The following is a 26286-nucleotide window of genomic DNA, read 5'->3' as shown; positions in this document are numbered from 1 at the left end:
AGTTCCTCAGTGTTAGTCTTGTTGGCGCATAGGGAGTGGGTGATGTTTTGCTCTCCAACTGTGGGAGAGGAGAAATCCGTATTGAATGAATGATAAAAAAACCGGTTGACTTATATATGTTCCTGGTAAACAAATCCATTACTGGTTTCCTCCAAATGGATTCCTCAAGTATAGGTTTCCTTTTAGGCTGTAGGAGTTTTACCTGGCCGACATGACGGTTGTCAAGTCACTTCATTGTGATTAGAGTCTGCACGATGTCATGATCCATCCCAACCAAATCTAAATGTATGAAGTGATAAATATATATATATATATGTATACACATATATATTTCAATCAATAGTAGCTCAATTCAGAACCTTAACAGCCGATTTTTTGAAAATAGAGCTACATGTATTAGTATGCTCCCAAATTACCCAACCTTTTAGCAGTCAACGTACGCAAGCTATACACACTTCATTATCATTAATGCAAAACGCTTAAGCATTTTATGCAGATTGTTTAGTCAACTAGGGTGATTTGTCCAGTCTGTTTTTTTTTCTATTCAGAATGGCATCTACAAAGGGTGCTATCTGAACTGAATACAGTATCAGCCGAGTGTTATATTCTTCTCCACTCATGCAGTGGACCGGCTGTCTGTACAATGTATTTATAATATGTTAACCTGTATTTTGTTGGAATTTGGTGTGTGCTTTGTTCGCTATAGAGTTTTACTTGGCAACCGTGTACTTGCACCATATAGTGATGGTTGGCGGTACCAGGGTGTTGGTCTTCTTGGGGCATAGGGATGGGGTGATCCTTTGCTCCGTAGTTATGGAACAGGAGAAATCCGTATAAATGATAAAAACGGTTTATTCATAGATGTTCCTTGTGAACAAGCCCGTTGCTGGTTCTTTCCAAATTGATTCCTCGGGCAAGGATTCCCTTACGCTGTAGCTGCCTGAGATCTGTACCCTGCAGGCATGATGGTTGTCAGATCAATTTATTGTAATCTAGAGCCTGCACGGGATTAGGATTCATTGTAGTTGAATTTATGGTTATATCATAGTGTATGTGATAAATATATTGATATGATTGCCGGAATTTTATTGCGATTAGATCCAGCACGGGATATGGTCCGTGACAACCAAATCCACGCCTACCGCATTATCCATGTGAGAGATATTTGTTATGATTCTCAATATTCATCAAACCCACCTGCAATTAAATTTTTTTTTGTTGTTGTTGTTGATAAATACCCTTATGATATAATGATAGTAAGTTATATCCTTTTGTTGAGATATAGTTTTGTTTTTTTTTTTCTGATTAATTGACATCAGCCGAATGCTATATTTTTCTCCACTCACGCAGTGGACAGGCTGCACAGTGTATTATAATACAATTGGCGTGACAATAGGCCCTACATAATTCTGTTAACCTGCATTTCCTTCGAATTTGGCGTGTGCCTTGCGCTTTAGAGTTGCCCTTGGCAACCGTGTACCTGCCCTATGTAGTAACTGTTGGCGGTCCCAGCGTGTGGATCTTGTTGTTGTTGTTGATATATACCCTTTACGATAACGACAATAAGTTAATAAAATGTGTTTGGGTGTTTTTCTTTTTCTCTCTCAATCTCTCTTGGTCGAAATATTTTTCTGATTAATTGGCATACCAATTCAGAACTCAATCAGCTGATGTTTTAAATATCTAGGTATGCTCCCAAATTACTCAACCTTTTAGCAGTCAACGTACACAAGCTAAATTTCATTATCATTATTGAAACACGCTTAAGCATCTTATACAGGTTGTATAGTTATCCAGGGTGAATTGTTCAGTTTGTTCTTCTTGTTCAGGGTGGCATCTGCCAACGGGTGCCGACAGTATCAGCCGAGTATTGTATTCTTCTCCACTCACGCAGTGGACCGGCTACACAGTTTGATACAATTTATTACAACATACTATGTCAATTTGTAACTTGTTCGAATTTGGTGTGTGCTTTGTTCGCTATAGAGTTGCTCTTGGCAACCGTGTATTTGCCCTACATGTTCTTTTTGTCCAGGATGGCATCTGCCAACGGGTGCCATCAGAACTGACAGTATCAGCCGAGTATTGTATTCTTCTCCACTCACGCAGTGGACCGGCTGCACAGTTTAATACAGTTTATTACAATATATTATGTCAACTTGTAACTTGCTCGAATTTGGTGTGTGCCTTGTTCGCTACAGAGTTGCCCTTGGCAACCATGTATTTGCCCTATATAATATACTGGCCGTCGGCGGTCCCAGCGTGTTTGTCTTTTTGGGGCATAGGGACGGGTGATCTTTTGCGCTGCAGTTATGGGAGAGGAGGAATCCGTATAGAATTAATGATAAAAACGGTTTTTTTTTTCATTTCTTGTAAAATTGATTCTTCGGGTAAGGATTTCCTTCCTAGAGTTGCCCTTGGGAACCTAGTATTTGCTCGATATACTGGCGGTTGGCGGTCCCTATAAGACTTGAGATGTCTTCTCTTCTGTCATAACACAATACGTATTACATACATGTGTTCCCTCTATTGATCGGATATAGAACAATTACCGGAGTTTTATTATAACTTATTTTGAATATTAGTATTCATGCTTATGACAAACTGTTCTCTTTATGTTTGTGCCTACTTAGATCGTATTAATGTTATGTATAGGACGATCCTATTTTCCTTTGTAGACAACGTTATATTAAGAGACAACGATAAAATGTGTAACTGCAATATTGCAACAATCTCCACAGTCAAATTGTTCTATACTGCCCTCTACAGGTGCCCTCGTGGACTCAAGCAACGGACAACACGCTCACCCTTTAATACGCAATTCTATAGACACAGCATTCAATTCAATTAATGATGATGACTTTTTTGATTTGGCAGGACCTTCTTTTGAACAAAACGAATCAAATATCAATCAAAATGACAATTTTTTTGATAATTATGTTTCTGACAGTTTTAATTCATCGCCGCAAGAATTAGACTATGATTTTGACACAGAGAACCAATTGCAAAGTCCGTCTTCTGAATATCTTACTCAATCCCAATTTACCAATGTTGTCAAGGAATATGATAGTACTACTTTTTCTCTTTTACATTTTAATATCAGAAGTATTAATAAGCATTTTGAAGAATTGAGGTTATTTTTAAATAGTCCCATCATGCATAATATCTCGGCGGTAGGTTTAACCGAAACCTGGCTCTCTCATGACTCCAGTCTTCCCTTCGCTCTCGACGGGTACGATTTAGTGGTTAATAACAGACAAAATAGGGTAGGTGGAGGCGTTGCCATATATGTTAAACAAAATTATGATTATGTAGTCCGCGATGAGTTCACCAGTATGACTGATTTTTTTGAGTCTTTATTTATTGAAATCACAGTTCCAGGCAGCAAAAATATAATCATAGGTGTAGTATATAGACCACCAAATGCGAATACTAAATCATTTTTAGATTATTTTTCGGATCTGGTTAAAAACCCACTTTTTATCAACAAAAATTGTTTTATAATGGGTGATTTTAATATAGATTTGCTAAAACAGAATAATATGTCGCAAGATTTTTTGGAAATATTTTTGTCTGCCTCTTTTTTACCCTTAATATCTAAACCCACACGTATAGTTAATGAATCTGTTTCTTTAATTGATAACATTTTTTGTAACATTCTTCCTCCTCCTGATTCTTTTGTAGTACTCTCAGATATCACCGATCATTTCCCCATCTCGACTGGTTTTTCTTTAAATGGAGCAGTTAATAATAAAAACAACAATATATTTAAACGAAGAGTTACTCATGAAAGTATAGCCAGGCTAGGTGCTAGCTTAGACACCGCAGACTGGTCCTGTATCTTTGATACAGATGATGTTAATTTGTCTTATGAATATTTTATGAAGATTGTTATCCAACATTTGGACATTTGTATTCCAAAACGTAGAGAAAAATCAGCTAATTACAAAAAAATACCCAGGCTCCCATGGATTTCAAAATCGCTCCTGCGTTCAATAAATAGACAGAATAATTTATATTACAGATTTAAAATGAAACGTACTGAGCAATCAAAGTTGAAATACACTAGTTACAAAAATACTTTGACGAAAATTATACGAATAGAAAAGAAAAAATATTATACTAATCAGTTACAATTTTACAGGCATGATATGCAAAATACATGGAAAGTTTTAAAGCAAGCCATGAATATATCAAATGTTAAGTCAAATATTACAAAAATTAGATTTGATGGTGAAATTCTTGAAGATTCTCAACAAATTTGTGATGTTTTGAATAACCATTTTTCTTCAATTGGGGAAAGCCTGGCAAGTAATATTCCTCCCTCCACAAAACATTTTTCCGAATTTTTGGGTCCCCCAAATTCTAGTTCAATATTTTTTAATCCAACATACACTCAGGAGATAATTAATATTGTCTCTGATTTCAGTTCCAAAAAAAGTGCTGGACACGATGACATCAGCAATTTTCTTTTAAAGGGGGTAATATCGTCAATTGCGGATCCCTTAGCTCATATATTTAATCTATCCCTTTTTAATGGCACCTTCCCCGAAAGTATGAAAATAGCAAAAGTCATCCCCTTGTTTAAAAAAGGTGACAAATTAGATGTAAATAATTACCGACCAATTTCTTTGTTAAGTGCATTGTCAAAAATTCTTGAAAAAATTATTTATAAAAGAACTATTAATTTCTTTAAATTTAATCATATATTTACGAATTCTCAATTTGGATTTAGGGAGAAACATAGCACCACACATGCATTATTGAGTTTTATAGAAAAAGTGGCACATGCTATTGATAAATCTTCTCATTTGATAGGTTTGTTCCTGGACTTCTCCAAGGCCTTCGACACCATCAATCATGATATTTTACTTAACAAATTACACCATTATGGAGTGCGTGGGAAGGCCTTGGAGTGGTTCAGGAGCTACCTCATGAACAGGAAACAATATGTTTCTTTAAATGGTTGTAATTCACAAATATTAAATATCAAATGTGGGGTGCCACAGGGAAGTTTATTAGGTCCACTGTTGTTTACTGTTTACATAAATGATTTTTGTAGATCATCAGATGTTCTTTCTTTTATTCTTTTTGCAGACGACTCAAATCTATTTTTTTCACACAATAATCTTTTTACCCTTGTTAATACAATAAATTTAGAATTAGAAAATGTTGCCCAGTGGATAAAAGCAAATAAGCTATCTCTTAACCTTCAAAAAACAAAATATATGCTCTTTAGTAATTCTACTGAGGCATTACCTGTTGATATTGTTTTAGATGGTACTCCACTCGAAAATGTCTCCCATATAAAATTTCTTGGAGTAACAGTTGACAATAAGCTGTCCTGGAAATTTCATATTGACAGTATATGTAAAATTATTTCACGTAATATTGGTATAATTAATAAGCTTAAGTTTTGTTTTCCTTTGTCGTCCCTGCTCGTATTATATTCATCCTTAATATTGCCACATTTAAGTTACGGTATTCTCGCGTGGGGAAATACATATAAAACATTCTTAGATAAATTACTTTTATTGCAAAAGAAATCACTCCGTGTTATATGTCATACTGCATTTTTGTCCCATACTGACCCACTATTTTATGAGCATAAAATATTGAAAATTAATGATTTGTATTTGTTTAATCTAGGACAATTTATGTATAATTATAATAAAAATAATCTCCCAAATATATTTGAAACAATGTTTCAAAGAAATCAATCCATTCATAATTATCCAACACGGCGATCAAATGATTTCCATTTGCCATTTCTGAGAACTTTGTTGGCTCAAAACACATTTATTTACGACGGGCCAAAGTACTGGAATTCACTTCCCAGTAACATTACTACTGCTCAATCTCTGAATTCCTTTAAGAATAAATTAAAACCATTTTTATTGAAACTTTACAACATCCAACAGAGTTAGTTTCCCTTTATCATCTCAGTCAAGTCATCATTTTTTTTTTTACATAAGTCCTCCTATTAAACTATGTCCCTCTCTGTGTTCTAAATATAACGATGTGTTTTTTTTTCTCCTGCATTCTTACCAACATAACTACGTATAAAAAATGTTTTGCATTACATTCAATCCAGCTTGTATTTTATCACTTATTTTACATTATGAAATCCAGATTGCTTGCGTCCACGATGGCACATGCTGTAGTTCCCTCTTTTTTCTCCCTTTTTTTCCTCTCTTTTTTTCCTCTTCTTTTTCCTTTCCTTTTCTCTCTTTTTCCTCTTCCCAATCATTTTGATGTCAGTTGACATCGGTTCGTTTATTGTGTTTTATATTGATGTTTTGTGTATTTTTCTGAGGGTCCCATATCGTACAAGCTTTGCTTCTTAGTGGGACCCTCCACTTCCATCCTCATCCTTAGTTGACTTGTATTATACGCTTTATGTATTTAACAAAGATGTAATCACATCTACTTTTCACTTTCATAATTTTCTTATGTACCTTTTCAAGTTTTGTTCTGTATCACAAATATCCCGTGTATACGCAATGTACATAAAGTTCTTTGTTCATTTTGATGGAGGTGAAAATAAAGTTGAAAGTTGAAAGTTGAAAGTGAAAATAAAGCCTACATTTGGAGTCTTTGTGAGTCAATTTTGAAAAGTGGGAAATATGATGGAATTTCATGCAATTGGTATGAAGTAGATATGAATAATTTTAATATACCCTTAAAGTTTTTTGGACAAATTACAGATTTAAAAAAGATACAATCAAGGAAGATTGATTCACATTTCGTGTCTCTTTTAAAACAATCTTATTGTTCAGAAATCAGAGATGGACACCAAAAATTTGTTTTCGCTGATAAAAGTATGAGAGATATTTTTATAAGGCCTAGAATTTCAACCTTAGTTGGAGATCTCAGAGAATCTCAATATGAATTACTACAAGGGCATCTATACCAAGGAACAGCTTCTAAAATTTGGTTTTGTGGCTGATAATTTATGTTCCTTTTGTGGAAAAAGCTCTGAAACTTACTCGCATTTATCTCGGAACTGCGAAAAAGTTAAATCTTTATGGCACGATTTAATTGAGTACTTTCATTTAGAAGAGTTACGTAATCTAGTTTGGCGGGATATACATATTAGTTTAGAAGGAATTTCTCACAGAATCAAATTGTACAACACTCTTATCTTTACAGTTAGATATAAGTTATATAAAGCGAGGTCACAGTTAATAACACCGACATTGGCAGAATTAAAAAAGACATTGATTATATGTCGAAAGGAAGAGAATGATATTGCCATCAGAAGAAATAGATCAGGTTTGCATTTGCTGAAGTGGGAATATTTAAATAATTAGTAAAGGATTAGTTTGATCCATGCACTCGTACCCCTCCCCTTTTGTGTGAGTTTGATCACTGACATTTTTTCTAAATACATTTGAGCTCAGAGATAAGTATTGTGTATATAAAGTATATGTACATGTATATGGACATGTATATGTCCATAGAGCGAACGCTTCTCGCGGAGAAACAACATCCGGGTCATCGGGATACCAGAATCCGCCAATGGTGAGGAGGATTGCGTCGCCTTGGTTGAGAAACTAGTCCGGGAGAAATTCGCTATGAACGTCAGGGTCGAAAGAGCGCATCGCGACGGGAAGCCCGCGAAAGACCGTCCACGACACATCCTGTTCTAAACGCTGTCTTATCGCCAGAAAATCGAAATCATGAAGGCATCGTGAGAAACTAGCGAACGAGCGCTACTACATGACAGATGACCTAACAGCCGATGACCTCAAAGAGAAGCGCAAGTGGTCTGCAACCGTACAGCAGCTGTACGACTCCGGGGTCAGGCTACGCTTCTACGCAGGTAGATGGAGAAGCAGAGGAGGAGCGCCATACGAGTTCAACTCTTAGATGGTATTGTGATCAGCCTATATCCAACAAATACTCTAACAATTGTATCAATTATGTTATACTCCCTGTCTCTTACATTATTTAAACTCAGATCGTATTATGCGAATGCACTGATATATTGAGAATTTGCTATTTTTCCTTTAATTCTTTGCCTATCATTGTCAAAACTCCCTATAATATATACATGTACTACTCCATCAGTTTACTGATGATTTGTCTCATGTACTAAAACTGCCTGTTATATCTTTGCCATTAACACTTCAGAATCTATCTTTACAATGATACCTGACTAAGATAATAATGTACAATCACTCATAAATTGTAAGTATTATTTGCCGGATGTATTCAATCGTACTTTTGTAAATGTTCCTGATAAATTTGGTTTATTGCATTGTAATGCCCGGAGTTTAAGTCAGAACTTTGATAATGTCACTGATCTATTTACAAATATGTCTTTTTCTTTCTCAGTAGTTGGAATCACTGAAACTTGGTTAAACACCAGATCCCCAGACATATATAATATTCCTAATTATCATTTTGTCCGCAGTGACAGACAGGACGGTCGTGGTGGTGGTGCTGCTTTTTATATATGTAAGTCTCTGTCCTATAAGGTCAGAAATGACCTTTCATTTGTTCATAATTCCGCAGAATTATTATGTATAGAAATAGACATGGTCAACAGTAAAAACTTAATTGTATGTTATATATATCGCCCCTAATAATTGTATTGATAGTTTTTTAGAAGATTTTGATGATATATTACATAATCTGAATAGAGAAAGTAAAATTATATGTTTAATGGGAGATTTCAATATAGACCTGCAACAGGATAACAACAATGTCAATCAATTCAAAAGTGTAGCATACTCGAACGCCTGTTTCCCCGTCATCGACAAACCTACAAGAATTGTAGGTAATTCGTCTACCCTTATAGACAATATATTTATCAATGTACTCAATTGTCATATTCATTCAGGTCTTGTATATTCTGAAATCTCAGATCATGTCCCTGTCTTTGTAATGATTGAATCCCCTCCTCCTCGTAGAAATGGACAATCATTTTATGCTCGTAAATTCACCACTGAAAATGTAGCTAGGTTAAATGAAAATTTGCGGAATGAAGATTGGGAAGATGTTTTAACCTGTGACGATACCGAAAGAGCATAGCAGTTATTCTGGGCTAAATTTGAGATATATTTCAACATTAGTATACCTAAGATCAAGGCAGGGAGAAAACGTAATAAACCTATAAAACCTTGGATAACAAGAGGAATTTTGAATTCTACAAATAAAAGAAATATTTTGTACAAAATAAGTCTTTATCAAGCTAGCCCTGAAAATGTTTCTAATTACAAGACATATCGAAATAGATTAACAAGCATTATCAAACAGTCCAAACAAATGTATTTTTTTCTAAAAAGATATACAATGCTCAATGTAAAAGTTCAACTATATGGAAAATAATCAATGAAATTCTTAATAAGAGTAAATCATCATCTGATTCTCAAGTATTTCATAAAGATGACAATATTGTAAGTAATCCGGTAGATATAAGTAATATGTTTAATGAGTATTTTGTGCATATTGGTCCACAACAGGGCTCTAAAATCGATAAGAGTAATTGTGATTTCGCAGATTTTCTGCCACAACCAATAGATTCATCCTTATTTTTAAACCCAACTGATTTTATTGAAATATTAAGAATTGTTTGTGCTTTTAAAAATAGTTATTCTGTCAGTCATGATGAAATCAGCACCAATTGACTTAAGCAGATTATAGGTAGTGTTTTGTCTCCCTTAGTCTAGTATATCTTTAATCTATCTCTTTCTTCTCTTATTTTTCCAAGTTCCTTCAAAATTGCTAAAGTAATACCGATTTATAAAAAAGATGATCCCACGTGTGTAACTAATTACCGTCCCATTTCTATTCTCTCTAGTTTCTCTAAAATACTCGAGAGAATTGTGTATAATAGGTTGTATGGATTTTTGTGTCAGAATGATTTCTTCAATCCTGATCAATTCGGTTTCCGAACCAATCATTCTACTGATCACGCGCTAATGCAGTTATTTGATAGAGTATCGAGTGCCTTGGCAGATCGCAAACATGTAATTGGTATATTTATGGATCTGAGCAAGGCATTCGATACTCTTGACCACAAAATATTATTATATAAGCTACGACATTACGGGGTTCGGGGTACTGCACTTACAATAATGGTTTGAAAACTATTTGTTATGTAGAAAACAATTTGTTTCCTTTGATTCAGTATCCTCCAATACACTACCTGTAACATGTGGAGTTCCCCAGGGTTCGATCTTAGGGCCGTTATTGTTTCTAATTTACATTAATGATATTTCAAATGCATCATCTATGTTACAGTATATATTATTTGCCGATGATACAAATGTGTTTTACTCACATGCTGACCTAAACCACCTAGTTGCTACTTTGAACAATGAATTACCGAAATTATCTACATGGTTTAAAAGTAATATACTGGCACTTAATTTAAGCAAAACTAATTTCATTCATTTAAAATGTAAAAAAGCTGATCTACCAGAATATGAATTATATATTGATGGTATATCTCTTGAAAGGAAAATATTTAATAAATTTCTTGGTGTGTATATAAACGAAAACCTAAAATGGGATGATCATGTTAAACACATCATTTTGCCTATATCCCGAAACGTTGGCCTGTTAACTAAGCTTCAGTACTTTTTACCAACTCGTGTATTGTTTACCCTGTATAATGCCTTAATCTTACCATATATATCGTATTGCAACATTATCTGGGCAACCCACAGATGTAACACAGACCGTATACTTCTCCTACAGAAAAAAGCAATACGAGTGTGCAGTCGAGCACGCTCTCGAGATCACACCGACCCATTGTTTTTCCAGCTTAAATCCCTTAAGATAAATGATATAAATTTTCTCCAAAAAGCTGTATTTATGTTTTGTCTCAAGTCAAACCTCTTGCCTCCAATATTTAACATAATATTTAGGTCAAATTCAGAGATTCACTCTTATCCAACCAGACAATCCACAAATTTACATTTATTCAACCCCAAAACCGCACTCACGCATCATTCTATCAGACACTCCGGCCCTGACACTTGGAATTCCCTTCCCATTGAAATTAAAAAACATGACCACTATGTATTCATTTAAGAAGGCTGTAAAACTTCACCTCCTTAGGCAGTATTCCCCAGGATAACATTCTGATTCCTTTAATTGTATTATAATCAAATGTATATGAATATGTACGTGATACATAATGCATGGTGTGTGAATAGTAAATCATATCGATTTATTTATCTATCCATATTATGAATATGAGTATGTATATGTATGTATAGGATAGGTACATCATGTATATTATATGAGCATGTATGTGTACGATGTGCCTTACCATTACTGCGTACATAAAACAAGCACGATATATTTTATTCAATGTCAGATAACAATATGTATAACATATTTTGTATTCACACATTATTACTTTCATAGTGCATATTTGGTCATTACTCCGGCAAAGGCAACTGAACGTGTTAACTTTAATATCATTATCATATTGTATTTATCATCATTACTATTATTGTAAAGTAGTTGGAGTGGTACCCATACACTCTGTAACTTTCCCTATTCCCCCTACCCTTCCCTATTTCTCTCTTTCTCTATTCCCTATTCAATTCAGAGTAGGTAAGCATATAGTCTCCATACCGTCAAGCCTCGGCTTATTTTGGAGACCCTTCTGTTTCAGTTCCATAAGCTAGTATGTTTGTATTTGTCTTGTATAATTGTACTAAAAACTATGTGTCGATATACTGTTTGTCATAAATGACATGTACATGATCCTATCTGATGTAACGGAATTAAGCAGAAATAAATCAAATCAAATCAAATCAAATATGTGTACATGCATACATGTATGTGTGTGCATGTAGCATAATCATAAGCATAATTAGCAGAATCATTTACGTTCTTAATGTGGACAGAAATAAGTGTGTTTGTGTTAAGTGGATGTGTGTGCGGATGTAAGTGAGAATGTGTGTGTGGGTGAGAGGGTGTACGTGTGTCTGTCTTTGGGTAAGGATGTGGATGTGATGTAGAGGGCGGGGAGGGGGTTGGAGAAGAGAGGGACGGTTCCTTTTTATGGGGGGGGGGTAAGGTTTGGGCGGTTGAGAGGTTGGGTATGGTGGGAAGGTGGGAACGAGGGTGGGGTTTTCCTTTTGTTGCTGTTGTTCTTTTAATATAGTAGAAATTCCATTTTCTGTTCTTCTTTTTTAGTGCTTGGCTAATTGGTTTTGGTTTTTCTCAGTTAAAATAGAAATTGACCGGAAAATTCATCCTATTTTCTTTCTCCTGCTTGATTTCTGCCTTAAAATGAATTAAATGATTATTCTTTTTTTCATGGAATACGTTTCATACATGCATGAACATTCATGACAAATGTTATGTATAAGATATGTATTTTTTTTGAAACTGTTATATTTTCAAAGGAAATCGAATCAATAAAAAGATCACTGAAAAAAAAGTGTGTGTACGCAAGCCAGTGGAGCTATAGGTGTCGTTACTTGATCAGTATTCGGTAAAAACATGAAAAACTTAAAGATTCCTCAGCTTGTACATAGTAGTCACGAAATCGCGTAAAGGAATAAACAAGACTGCAACCCCAGAAATCACAAAACATGTTTGTTGCCGCACATTTCTACTTAGGACTCCTGCTTAGGTTTAAAATCCTATCAACAGTAATATACATTTCATTTCTCGAGACTTTTACAATTTTTGGGTTTGCTATTTGATTTTTTTCCTCCAAAGAGAGAGAGAGAGAGAGAGAGAGAGAGAGAGAGAAGGGGGAGAGGGAGGGAGGTACGGTCAAAATGTAAGGCTTTCTTTGGGGATTTCCATAGATACTAAATTACGTTTGTTGTCAAATCTGGGGTAAAGTGATAAAAAAAAGTTTTAAAAAAAGCATAACAAAATATTATAATGCTTCCCCTGTGGTCTTGAACATGGTTAGTATGGCTAAGGTCACAACCCCCCAAATCAGCCTGCTCGGCGACCGGTCGGCGAGTTTTTAGCCAATTTCGGTCGGACGCCGACCGGTAACTGACCAGGCACCACTGATTTTGTAGGGCATCGGTCGGTCGCCGCTGAAGTTTTAACGCGGAGTTAAAATTTCAGCGGCGACCGACCAGCTTTCACTCGCTGTGAAAAATACGTTCTGTGTCCGAGCGATTTAAGAAACAAAAATAATAGAGACTAAATGTCAAAAGCACGGAAGAGAAAACCAATGGAATAGATCGAGCGGTCGCCGTCGCGCAATTTAGGGACTAAAGATGATAAAAATAAAATGACAGAAACACTGAAGGAAACCAGGGAATAGGTGGGGAACAGAATCCAGGGCAATGTGGAAGAAGCAGGGGGAGGAATAGAGGCAAGGAAACCCCACCAACATCTCAACATCTCGGCAACCAACATGAGGAACATGGACATGGACAGGAACAACCACTTGGGGCAAAAGAGATGAAAGCTAAATGTGTCGATGTGTAGACTCAGTAATATATGGTTTGGTTATCTTATCATTTATCAAAGGCATATTGAATGAAGAAGTAATGAATGACAAGAGATGGGGGAATGAAAATATGAAATTAGATAGGAATAGAAAAATACTGTAAAATATAGAAGCAAACAAAGATATTTTGGAAAATTCCAATCTATCTTAATCTTTGTTCCATCTTGGGTTTTCCTCCTTTTTGCTTGATTTCCTAATTTCTAGTTATCTGTGATTTCACATAGCTGAGATTTGGTAATTTGACTCTGAAATCTTTTGCCTCGAGTTTTATCTTAATTAATCATCACATCACAAATCACATAGGTACCTACATGAATAAGCCCAGGTCGCTCCCGAGAAATTTCTGGCAAAGCCGCCCGCACGCCTACGGGACACCGGTAGATGACCTATCGATCACCCGTCGGTCGCTGAGCGATTTCGTAAAAATCGGCCGGTGGCCGGTGGGAGATCGACGGGGCACAGCTCGGGCATCTCTGGGGTTTTATAGCCTGCTCGACATCTCCAAAAACTGCTAGGCGGTGCCAAAATTTCAGCGGCGACCGAGCAGGCTACAAATTTGATTTAAAGAGGTGAAACGTACGTCACACGGCGAGTGCATCGTCCCCGTGTGGCAGATGACGTCATAACCATGGCGCCAATCACGACCAAGAACACAGGTAGGACGTACAGGTGTAGACGCATCTTGAGATCTAAGTGATTAAACATTAGCAGCAGCAGCAACATCAACAACAACCAATAAATCGTTGTAGGTGAAGGGTTGCGAATGTTTTGGGTACACTCCCAAACCTTCTTTTTAATACTTTTTGAATGAACCATCTCTGTTGTTGAAAAACGTATCATTAATCCAGAACATGAAACATTTATTTGATTTGATTTGATTTGTTTTGATTTGATTTGATTTGATTTGATTTGATTTGATTTGATTTGATGTGATGTGATGTGATTTGATTTACTGGTTCTTGCATTATCATTGTACATGCACATAATGTAGGCTCCCTACATGTGTACTACACATATTGTTCCCATGTATAGGCCTACACATAAACGAAATTTGTTTAAAAAGTAGTTTTCTCTTCATTACCTTTACAATGTCAGCGATACCGAAGGGCTACAATTAGCTTAAGCGTACCTTGATTTGCTTGCAGCCCTTATACTTAAATGGTATTATAGAAGAAATAGAAGGGAGGGATGACTTTCGTAGAGATATAATTTCGTATAATACTTCAAAGTTGACAGATTCATAGTATACAGATTGATTTCCATTTGATAAGTAATCTTTAATCCAACAGGGATGTAATGCCACGAACTCCATCCAGTCTGTTGCAGCATGTATATGTACACCTTTCTATGACGTTAATAAAGACTGGGGAGAATAGAGATAGGACGATAATTCGAGTTAAGAGAGGAGTCATTTTTTTTTCTTTTCATTTTGGAACAACTTTTGCATTTTTTCTATCAACATAATAATGCATATCGATTTCAACATTATGTGCAATCGAATTCATTTCGATTGTAATATCAATTAGTCAGGCCTTACTTTAAATAATAGCAAGTGTGATAGGAACAGGGAGACTCTGCATTTTCTATCAGAACGGACAACAGAATATCCATCAATGCTATAAAAAAGGGGAAACATGTCGTTAAGGCATGTTTCTGTGGAACAAATAACTGAAAACTTCGTATCGATCGTAGACAATAATTGCATATTTTCGTAATTTCTTAACCCTAACTGCACTGGGGGGGGGGGGGGCGGGTTTATGGGAGGCCCCCCTCCATACTTTTGGTGATTGCATCGCGACCGCTGAGAATTTCGGATTCTCGCTTCATGACTTTTTCCCCTGGAGTCTTGCGCACATTTTGATACCACATTTGTCCATATCGAACCTACCTAGGGGGTGTTATGGGCCAATTAGTATGCGCATGTCATTAAAACGGCTAATCGCTGCATATATTTGTGTACTGTTACATACTGTCAATAGACCAAGGCTTGCATTACTTTATAAATTTTGCTCAGGAATTGGTTTTCCACTTGGTTCATGCTTCTATATTGTTCTGAAATGAATTGGGCAAAATTTAGAAACAATGATATATATAAGGAATATAAAACATAGAAAACATAAGAAATAAAAACAATACAAAACATAACACAAAAGTTGTTTTATTCTCGGTTTTTTTTTCTCTCTATGATTTATTTCACATTTGGGAAACATTATTCTTCATTATTACACAGTTTTCATGTAATTTTGTACTTGTTTAGGCTGAAATTATGAAAATATCCCCCAAATGCATAAGATACGCATTATGAATAATTAATTTGCTAATTATGCAAAAAAATTGCATAAATGATTAAAATAAATTACATCATCAGATTCAGCACGCGAAGATCTATCAGCATACAAATTTTCAAGTTCATCGGACATGCGTTCCCGAGATCAATGGGGGGGGGGGGGGGGGGGGGGGGGGGCCTCCCAGCCCCCCCCCCCCCCCCCCCCAGTATTTTCATGGAGCCAAATAGCCCAGTACAGTTAGGGTTAAAACACTGCCGGTATTGACATATGATTTACTGAAAGAATGCTCTTACAACGAGTAAATTCTGAATTGAACTGGTCAGTTAGATAAAACACCGACATTGGACATTTTCTATGTGTATATTGAAGGTACTGTTTACCATTGGAGCAGTGATTTAAAAAAAAAAGGTTCGAGTTATCACATGTGATGTCTTTATGTGTGGGTCAGTTTTATCACAAAACATCCTACCATATAAAATTTTGGCAATAAAGCCTAAATATAAGGAGATATCACAATTGTTCTCACTAAACCATAACTAACTGTAGACGGTTGAGTCTAGAGACAATTTTATTATAACTGTTGTTCACATTTTGTATATTTAACTATACTTCATTTATTATATTGATTAACTTTTTACATTGGTTGTTTCTATCTCTAACTCACATTTTATAACTATTTTGATGCACTAAAGCTGGGTTTTTGTTTCATATAGAATTATAAATTGTGCCTTTAATTCATATCAGAAAATAAACACAACATAATTATTATGGACTGCATGACATGACTATCAAGCAGACAAGAAGAAAAAGAAAGAACGTAGCAAGTCATACAAGTCACATATCTATCTATCTATCTATATATATATATATACATATATATATATATATATATACATATATATATATATATATATATTATATACATTTCCGTGGTATAGACATAGAGGTTGACAGAGAAAGAAAGGTGTAGAGATGGATGGTCGGAGAAGGAGAAAAAAAATAATTATTAGTAGACATAGGGAAAATGATTATGATATAACATGGGTGGGAGGACGATCGGGATAAGTTTTAATCAGCACCTGCTCTCGTCAAATCGGTTACCGGTACACCGATTTTTCCCTGCCAACCCTTACCCAGATATACGGAGATTACTGTAACTATTGCTTCTGACGTGGCTATATAATTATGTCGGCCTGCTTGCAAGCAAAACAGATGGTGTTGCCTTCGAGCCATTGATTTGCATATTTAATGTGAGTATTAAGCTCTATGATATCTCCTGAATTTAGAGAAGTTTTACTTGCAACAGTCTGTCTGAAAGGCAAAGCATTGCTATATTTTGGGGGTAAAAATACAGGATATATAAAATTATTTGCAGCAAAATACAGATGTAAGGATGATGGCAGACATAATATATACGTTTTGCGTATTGGACATCAAGCTCCGTCTCAAAGAAATATGAAAATATGAAAACAATTCTAAAAGTGTCGGAACATACAGCTTGATATAATGCGCACAAGAGCCCTAAGCATTATTTCATAGTCTAAACACATGCAGTCAAAATTAATGTGCATAAAGCACAATTAAACTGAATTCTTCTGTGTGAAGTGAATAATTTATAAGAATCAGGTCGTACCGAGAATTAGAATTAAAAGGTTAACTTCAATGATAAAAGTGTTTCTGTGATCATAATGATTCAAATGGGGAATCTAATCCCTCGCTGGCTCTATCTGCTCAGGTAATCATTTAGTCATGATAAAACTTCTCCCCTTTTCAGATATGAACATTCATTAGAGTATAACGGAACACCTAATTGACTAGTCAGAACAGGTGATCACTACCACCAAAATGCATACAAATTCTTTTAAAAAAATAGATAAACAATGATGCGAAATGAAGTGAAGAGTACACCCATCGTGAAGATAAAGCAGAAAATGATTTGTTGATGATGTTATGCTGAGTTCAACTAATTTCTCTGAGTATTTCAGCAGTATTACCTCACCATTATGGAGGACATAAAAAATAAGTTTCCAAAATTGTTAAAAAACAAACAAACAAACAAGCACACATCACAGTTAACTTACTGAGATGAGGTAACGACTTCAAGTTGACGTGGTTTTTCACCAACAGCACGACTAAACGTCTATCGCCTCTCTGCCGAAAACAATGCAACGGGTGCAAATTTACAAGAGGCAGTTAAGTCCGTGCAATATGAAGGACAATGAAGGAAGTGAAACTAAAGGATATCGAATAAATGTTTTACTCCTATTTCGATGGGGGGCGCTGAACGTGTATAAAAACACTGCCAAATTTGGATGATTTTAGAATCAGTTTGCTTGCGGAAAAGCGCATTCTGTGATTATTTCGCAAGGTTTCTTTTTCGAAGAGAAATCCTTTTTCCGTTAAAAATTACTAAAGTCCGACATCAATAGAATTATAACAGCTGCTTATTCCACTTGTCTACCATTACAGGAACTTCCGTGTAGTCAGCATGGCTCCCACGGGTGTTAAAAGGGTGATCACGCGTTTCAGGGAAGGAGACAGAAGCAATTTTGGATCATCGAAACCATAATCCAATTTACACAATATATCCACTACCTTCTTCTATGACAAGTAAACAATATATGCGCGTGAATGTAACAACATCATACTGATCAGCTTTCTGTTTAAAAAAAAATGTTTTAAATCTCAAGCTCCCCAATTGTGATTCAGAAAAAAAAATAGCAAAAAGTATTTCCCCTAACTTTCTCTTCAAGGCCAACCCATAATGCAAATAGTCACATTCATAAAATACTTGCAATTTTTCATTCTGTATAAAGTGAAATGATGTTTATCCTCATAAATCACTGATTACTTTACCTCATTTATCATCAGTTGCTGAAAAAAAATGTCCATTATTGATGTTTATCAAATCGATGTTTCAGGTTATCGCTTATTGAAAACGTGAATGTAAGTCAATTCCCTTGTAATAGTTGTTGTGTATGTGTCAACACAGAGAATAATGTTCATTGATTCACAATGCGTCTCACTTTATGTGCATATCAACCAATAAGGCAGTTCGGGGGTAGTTCATGAGCACCGTAGTACGGATGACCTTTCCTTTTTCTTAGTCGGTTAGAGGCACTTCACTCGTTTTCTGCGCGACATAATGCATTTCAAGCTTTACGTAAAAACAATTTATGTGGGATTTATCAGTCCTGTTGACATCAAAGAATGAACTTGCGTAGACCAGAAGACCAGAATGATCCGTCCGTACACTTGGAGAAGCATCCATGTCATTATTTTGCATTAATGTATTATCAATCTCTTACTATTGTGATACTGCCAAACACCGCTTTTGCTGTCAGGCGGATGTGCTGGCAAGCAGCAGTTATAAGGATTACGTGAATAATCATTACATCACAGATGTTTACCCCAGTGAATTTAAAAACCAACGTGCCTGTTGGCACGAACGACTTTCTTTTTTCTGCTCATGCGCTAAGTGAAACTGCGAACTAGCTTGTTGCAAACCAGATGAATCTTATTTTATCGTCTTCTCAAACACCAGTGATAAAGCAGATGTTTTGTCCTCATGACATCTAGTCCTCTCAAAGCCAGAACTTGTAAATTTACTTTCCCCCGCATTTTAATTCTCTGTTAAAGTGCAAGAAAAGTATAGTAATGGAGGCATCAAAGTGCCTGTAGAATCAAGCACCGTATATAGCTGTGTTTCTAGTGTTCCTTCAGACTCTGCAAAACTATTTCATTAGAATGGAGCAGAGAGGCAAAGTTCGTTGTCCCCAGTGACTTCATTCTGACCACCCCCCCCCCCGAATAACAGGTGAGCACGTCACGACGACACCCACGAATCATACAGCTCACGAGTCATACAGCCCATAAGTCCGACACTAAGCAAATAAGGCCCATGAGTCCGATACTAGACAAATAAGGCCCACGAGTTCGAAACTCAGCGAAAAGGCAGTGAAAAGCCCAAAAGTTCGACACTGAGGAAACGAGGCCCAGGAGACCAAGCCCCATGATGTAATGTCGACCTCGTAGGTCCATTTTATCTAGTGTCGAACTCGTGGGCATTGTTTGCTAGGTATCAGACTCATTGTCCTTATTTACCTGGTTGAATTTTCCCGTTGAATGTGTCACGTGTAGCGGCACAGGCTTCACCGCGATGCAATTTGTATAATAGAGTATTCAAACGCGAGTGCCTTGGTTTTCATCATGCCATCTACACGGCAAAATGCTTCACAGTGTTGTCTGTAATAGAGTAACTAATAAAAGTGTCTTTTGAGTCCGGATGCAATACAGTGTAATTGTAGTCGGATAACTCGATGTTATGTGTCGAAACAAACAGTGCAAGGCAAAAATCCCTGCCCCCCCCCCAAAAAAAAAATGAAAACAAATAGCATCAACCAACAAAGGCACGTACACAAAAAAAAACAAGCAAGCACACGAAATAGAAAATAGAAACCGTTTCAATATTATGTAATAATATTCCCTGTTTTTATTGATTTTCTCATTTCGTCTAGTCTGAACTGTCCGTGATGTCTCTTCCTCGAAAAGAAACATGGCATTTAAAATCTGGGGCCCGTTGCATAAAAGTTACAATTATGGTAACTTTGCCATCAATGGTAACTACCATGGCAACAATACTCAACAGCCAATCAAAATTAAGAATTTCATGGAAATTACCCTTGGATGGCAAATTACCATAATAGTAACTTTTATGCAACGGGCCCCTGTTTTATCTTCTTCTATTGATTTTTTTTTTTGCATCAGTTTTAGTGCTGGCAGAGTCCTGACTGGAAGTCGCTACATGTGTATATTGATACGATATAGATTGATATATTTTCCTTATGGTAAGATCTCCTTCAAACTGACAAGCCCTTAAATTCATATCTTGAAAGAACATTATCATACTGACATTCTCATTTTTTTTTTTACAAACACAGGATAAGCGTTGTTGAATGCTGTTGTACAATGTTTTCACTATTCTAATTGAAGCCGCTTCTCGTAGGCCTATGATAATTCAACAGAATGAGCAGTTTCTGCTCCATGCTCTCACTAATATGTATCAATCGGATCACAATACGAGTAAAATCAAAGAAATTGCATACCGCAAGTGGTTTAATCGATGAAGTTACCCTATTTGTCGTCTGTTCCCCTTTCATGTAAGCCTTTTGCATTAAAGTCATTCCGCATGTCCGGTGTGATTTGAGAAATTCATTACATAACCTGAGAAAGTCCAGCTAAGGAGATCAATGAGGAGAATTCGCCCTCCTCGCGTCTGTTCCCCCCCCCCCCCCCCCCCCCCCCCCCAATCTAATCCCTGGTCTGCATTGCTTTTTGAACGTGTGGTTATGTAGCCTTTTCTTTGAGCAGACTTTCTTTGTTGCATCGCGCACGGATGAGTGAGCGCGTGGCACACCGCTGGATGACGTCATCTACTTTCGAAATTCTAGCATTGCTGCCAGGGAGAGAAAGGGGATTTCCCCATCCACTTATCATACACTGGCACACATAGCGAGAACAATGGGCAACGCATTGTTCCGTAAGCACGAAAACAGACAAAAGGGGTGAAAGAAAATGACATGGTATAGTGCAACTTGTCGGAGGTCACGCAGATTATGACCGGATTGTCGCTGCACAGTCTGCCATTACATTTCCTTGTACGTCCTGTATGGTAAAGCCTTCAAGCCAACATTGCACATATACGTATGCTCAGGGACCATGCAAAACCATTCGTTTGGCAAGCGAAAAAAAAAAGAAGAAAGAAGAGAACGCTCAACACAGCACACAATATTTTTATGGTTTACAAGCGTTGTCAGCGTTTATTAACAAACTCCGTCATAAATATAACAAAGAAATAATATTGCAAACACTGCTTGATTTCTCCTTTAATTACTGCTCCCCCCCCCCCAAAAAAAAAAGCAAAACAAAAACCCTGTGCTCCAACCGCCTTCCTTGATTGAGAGTCATGTAGGCCTACGTATCACCCACATGAAAAGATCCCTCTACTACATACAAAACAGGAATAAAAAAGGTCCCGTTTACCTTTGGGAGCAGTGATTTCAGTTTTAATTTTCAAGATATTACATTTGATGCATATGTGTAGGTCTGTTGTATCACAGACCATCTTACCATAATAATTATAACATTTTTGCAATAACACCCAAAATATAAGGAGATATCAGTATTATTCTCAATAAACCATAACCGTAGACGGTTTAGTCTGGAAACGCTTTTATTATAGGCATACCTATTGTTCACATTCTGTGTGTTTAACAATACTGAACATCGATTATACGAATTCATATTTTTTACAGTGGTTGTTTCTATCCCTAACTCTCATTTTTGAACTATTTTAAAGCAACAATGCTGGGATTTTGTTTCATGTGCAAATAGTAAATTATGCCTTTAAGTTTAGAGTTCAAATAAACGTAGGACGTCGCTTACGGTGGCGCTTAGAAATCAAATATCTGTTGTCTCATGTGATGTGTTGTGATATGAATTCATGTAGTCATTGAAAATGAAATGTTTCTACAGAAAATGTGAAATAAGTAAGTTTTCCCGAAGCATAGTTAAAAAAAGGCAATAATCTAATAACGTCAAAGCTAGAGAATATGAAGTAGACGGATGAAGGTTGAGGTGTGAAATTTGTTCAATTTGTCTCTGTCTAGCAAATTAGATTTGGAAGTTGCGATCTTACAGATTTCATTTGAGGGAGACAGATTGAAGAAAATTCACCCCTCAACGTCAAAGCTACCGGCAAACACCATAATGAATGGACATGATTATAATATGTTGTGTTGAATGACTTCAAACGCCATCGCAAATGATATCAAGGTCATAAATGTTAATTTTCAGATTTCAGTCAGCTCCCATGGTAAGTTGTTGTTTTTCTGTCTCCACGCTTGACAGGTATAATACTAACATTCCTAAGGGATGGGGGTGGGGGTGGGGCATGATTATTCCTTTTATACACAGACGATCGGACAAGACTGTGTGTGTGTAGGGGGGCGTTTTCTGTTCACATTGTCCAGTGACCCGTGGAATCGGAGGTATCTGTAGGGAGATTTTTGAAAGACCTGATGGTAAGTTAAGACCGTTATGAGGAAGTGAGCTACAAGAAATGTATACCTTGCTGTGTGAAGCTTGTGATCAAACGGTGACGACAGAAATGATCTCAAAACAACCTCATCAAACTATTTAATCATAATTATACACACTTTCCGTCAAACAGATGAATTGCATGGCGCTTCTCTGACATGGAGCACCACGGAATACGCGACTCTTCGCTGTGCTGTCTGGAATTGGGAGAATCCTGATTGCCATCATCGAGAAAGTGGGAGAATCGAGGAAACGATCTGAGAGGGGGGAAAGTCCACCAAAACCTGCTACCACCAGTAAAAGACAATCTACCCCCGTCTCCAAGGCTTGGATGGCCACGTCGTCGTCAACCAGGGAAGTGGCCCGGCCACCTAGCCCCCTGCTTCTCATCTTTTTACAACTTCTGGCGTCAACACAAGGTATGGTAACATTGGAAACGCAGGATATGTGCAATCTTTTAGTACGTTCTTTCCTCGCGAATTATGTGAACAGTCCATTGATCGTGTACAAAAAATTAAGTAAATTAAGTTTTTTTAGCTACAAAAGTGTTAAATATGCAGTTGGCTGAAAAGATTCAAACTAACGAGCACTCATATACGAGTAATATATTAGAACATTATAGACTGGAACATAATTCATTCAGTGAACACGATTTAAAGACAACTTGAATTTTTGAGATATTGTGTACAAACTGTATAAGAAGTCTGAGGCGATGGATCATCAAAAGACTCATTGGCATTTTCGCATTGACTATTTAAGAAGCGTTCTAGGATATAATTATCGAAACTTCACATGTTCATAACTTCCTTAATTTCTGTTCTATTTTGATTAAATTTTCACAATTGCGTTTACAAAATTGGCTCTTTCTTATATCAGACTAACTTTGAATTTCCCTTTAAATACCATTATACATTCTTTAAACTTACGAAAACTAGTAAACCAATGTGTTGTCAAACGTGAAAGTTGTTGCATACTGCAGGTCACGTTAACAGTTTGATTATGCTTATTGATTATTCAATCATGATAATTAAGTAACATACACAAGAAACAGTATAGCATACTAACTTTATATAGTTGTTATCTAACAAAATCCATCTACTGAAATGCATTATACCGAATGATAAAACCTATTTTTAGTCCCTACATTTGTGCTTCCTCTCGGACCTAGTGTAATTGGGTCATCCCACGAGATCGACAGCCACGAGTCATGCAGGCGACAAGTTCAACATTGAAGAAAGTCCATGAATTATACAGCCCATGAGTTCGACACCATAGACGAATGAGGCTAATGAGTTCCATTGGTGAAAATAGCCCACGAGTTCGACATTTATTTCAATTCATTTTATTTTCATTTTTTTTCCAACAAAACAAAGCATAGAATATACATCAAGAATTACATCATAGGCATACATTCGACAACTACATCTGTACTAGGTCTAGTATATGGAAAATAAATGATAGTTAACAAATAAAGATAATATTTGCATTCCGGCAAAGTACAAAGTTGTGTGTTTGTTTCTGTGTTGTTGTTGTTGTGTTTTTTTTTTTTTTGGGGGGGGGGGAGGGGGAATTGAGAGAATGCATTGGTCTCATGGGCCTTCTTTGCTTAGTGTCGAACTCATGAGCTGTGTAACTCTTGGGCTGTATATGACTCGTGGGCTGTGTGAGTCGTGGGTGTCGGTTTCGTGATGTGCATCCGACGTAATAAACTACATTTGGGCTTGATAAGCATTTGTGGTGCAAAGTCAAAGTCTGATAGGGTATTGGATTTTTAAAGTTCATCAACTAAAATCTCTATTTGATACGTAGGCCTATATAGTGACACAAATGCCGATCAGTGATCATTCAGTTTTAGTTTCAGTTATAACAGGGAGGTGGTCTCTCTTCCACCTCCCTGGTTACAATGCGATATCATAAATTATAAGTTACAACTATACAGGAACTTCCTAATCCAGAAAATCGGTACAAGACTAAACGCCCCCACATAGAGAAGAAGAAGAAAAAAAGAAGGCAACACACACATGCACACACACACACACACACACACAAATCACATTAAAGGGACATTTGAGACGGTTATGTATTACACAAATCGACAGGTCCATGTATAGATTTGTGGAATTTATTGTGGTCCTTGAGCAGAGAAATCAATACTTTGAAAATTACACTGAACAGTGATGATGATATAGGAGGGTCATGCATTTCAGACAGAAATGTAGCAGTGTAATTCCATTACAAGTTCACCTGTGAATAATCAAACTTTCTTCTACTTCCTTGAGCCCCAACTCATGCATTCTTATGGTGAGGCTGCCATGTCATCATGCTTGTTCATTGCATTTTGTTATGAATCTTTGAAAACATTCTTATTCTTCATCCCGATCACTATAAATTCTGAAAATCTGTACTTAGGGTTGGTTTTTATTCAAATGTAAAAGTCTGAAAACCATCCGGAGGTCTCCTTTGAATACTGCCTTCAAATAATATTGTGTAAACATGCGAGAAGGGCAAGTGAAAGTTTGATTTTGTGACGGTTTTCACTATTTATTTCTTTTTCTATTTGACCTTTTGTCATTAACTTTGGACTGCTTTTAACCACTATCATCGCAGGGCAAGAGGTGTACATCACTGTGGTGGCCAGTGGATATGCCGACATTGAAAGCAGTCAACATGGTTACGAGTGTTACAGGAGTGATCCCATCAACGCCAACCTTGCCTTTGGCCGAACCGTTGACATACCCGTAAACCCGAATCATTTGAGCAGTACTGTTGATTCTCAGCCTCATCAGGATCCGTCGTACGCAGCTGCTGCTGAAGAAGCCGTCTTCGCCACCAGTCTGAACGACGCAAACGGGTTCGGGCCGTTCTACTGTCGTGGCTCCGCCCAAGGATACAGCACAACTCAAGTTACTACGTTCTTCTCGAGAGCAGATGGTGTGTAAGATTCGATGATCATCACTTAGTGTAATCCCACTTCGTCTTATATCCATTAGTCTCGACCTGCATAGTTTAATCCTGTTCCGTCCACAACCAGTTCGTCCAATGACCATTTAGTCCAATTGCCACTTAGCCTCATTACCAGTTAGTCTACTTCCAGATGGGCTATGACCATGCCCATTTCGTCTAATACCCACAGTTTATTACACAAGATGGGAAAATCCAAGGAGACAAAATTCCAGTTAGACCATCTGATCATTAGATAATTAGTCAAACTTGGCATTCACTAGACCAACTTGAGACTTAGACCAGACGAAATTGATAGTAGACCAAATGAGTTTAGCCGTACTGGTGTTAGACGAACTAGGAAGTAGACCATCTGATATTAGACCAAGTGGCAATTTCCCATCCCAGCTATCGACACATAACTGTCGATGGGATCCCAAAGGGTGCAGATAACGTTTTCTGTAAAAGTTCCATCTGAATTAAAAGTAGAATCCACCAATATTTGTT

At 36.7% G+C, this 26286-nt stretch overlaps 1 protein-coding gene across 1 annotated transcript in view; it reads left to right on the top strand.

The window, feature by feature from the left end:
• Positions 1-7722: 7722 nt before the first annotated feature.
• LOC139717474 (uncharacterized) overlaps positions 7723-26286 on the top strand; it is a 30974-nt gene continuing 12410 nt past the window's right edge. The window contains exons 1-3 of the mRNA XM_071628981.1: positions 7723-7825; positions 23004-23258; positions 25447-25770. Coding sequence (XP_071485082.1) covers positions 7723-7825; positions 23004-23258; positions 25447-25770 — 682 coding nt within the window. The remainder of the gene's footprint in view (positions 7826-23003; positions 23259-25446; positions 25771-26286) is intronic.

Source organism: Diadema antillarum, unplaced genomic scaffold (genome assembly GCF_040938485.1).
Source record: "Diadema antillarum isolate AM-2024a unplaced genomic scaffold, OU_Dant_1.0 scf00000075, whole genome shotgun sequence".
NCBI classification, from domain to species: Eukaryota; Metazoa; Echinodermata; class Echinoidea; order Diadematoida; family Diadematidae; genus Diadema; species Diadema antillarum.
Note: the sequence above shows the minus strand (reverse complement) of the source record. Positions and strands in the feature narration are given on the sequence as shown.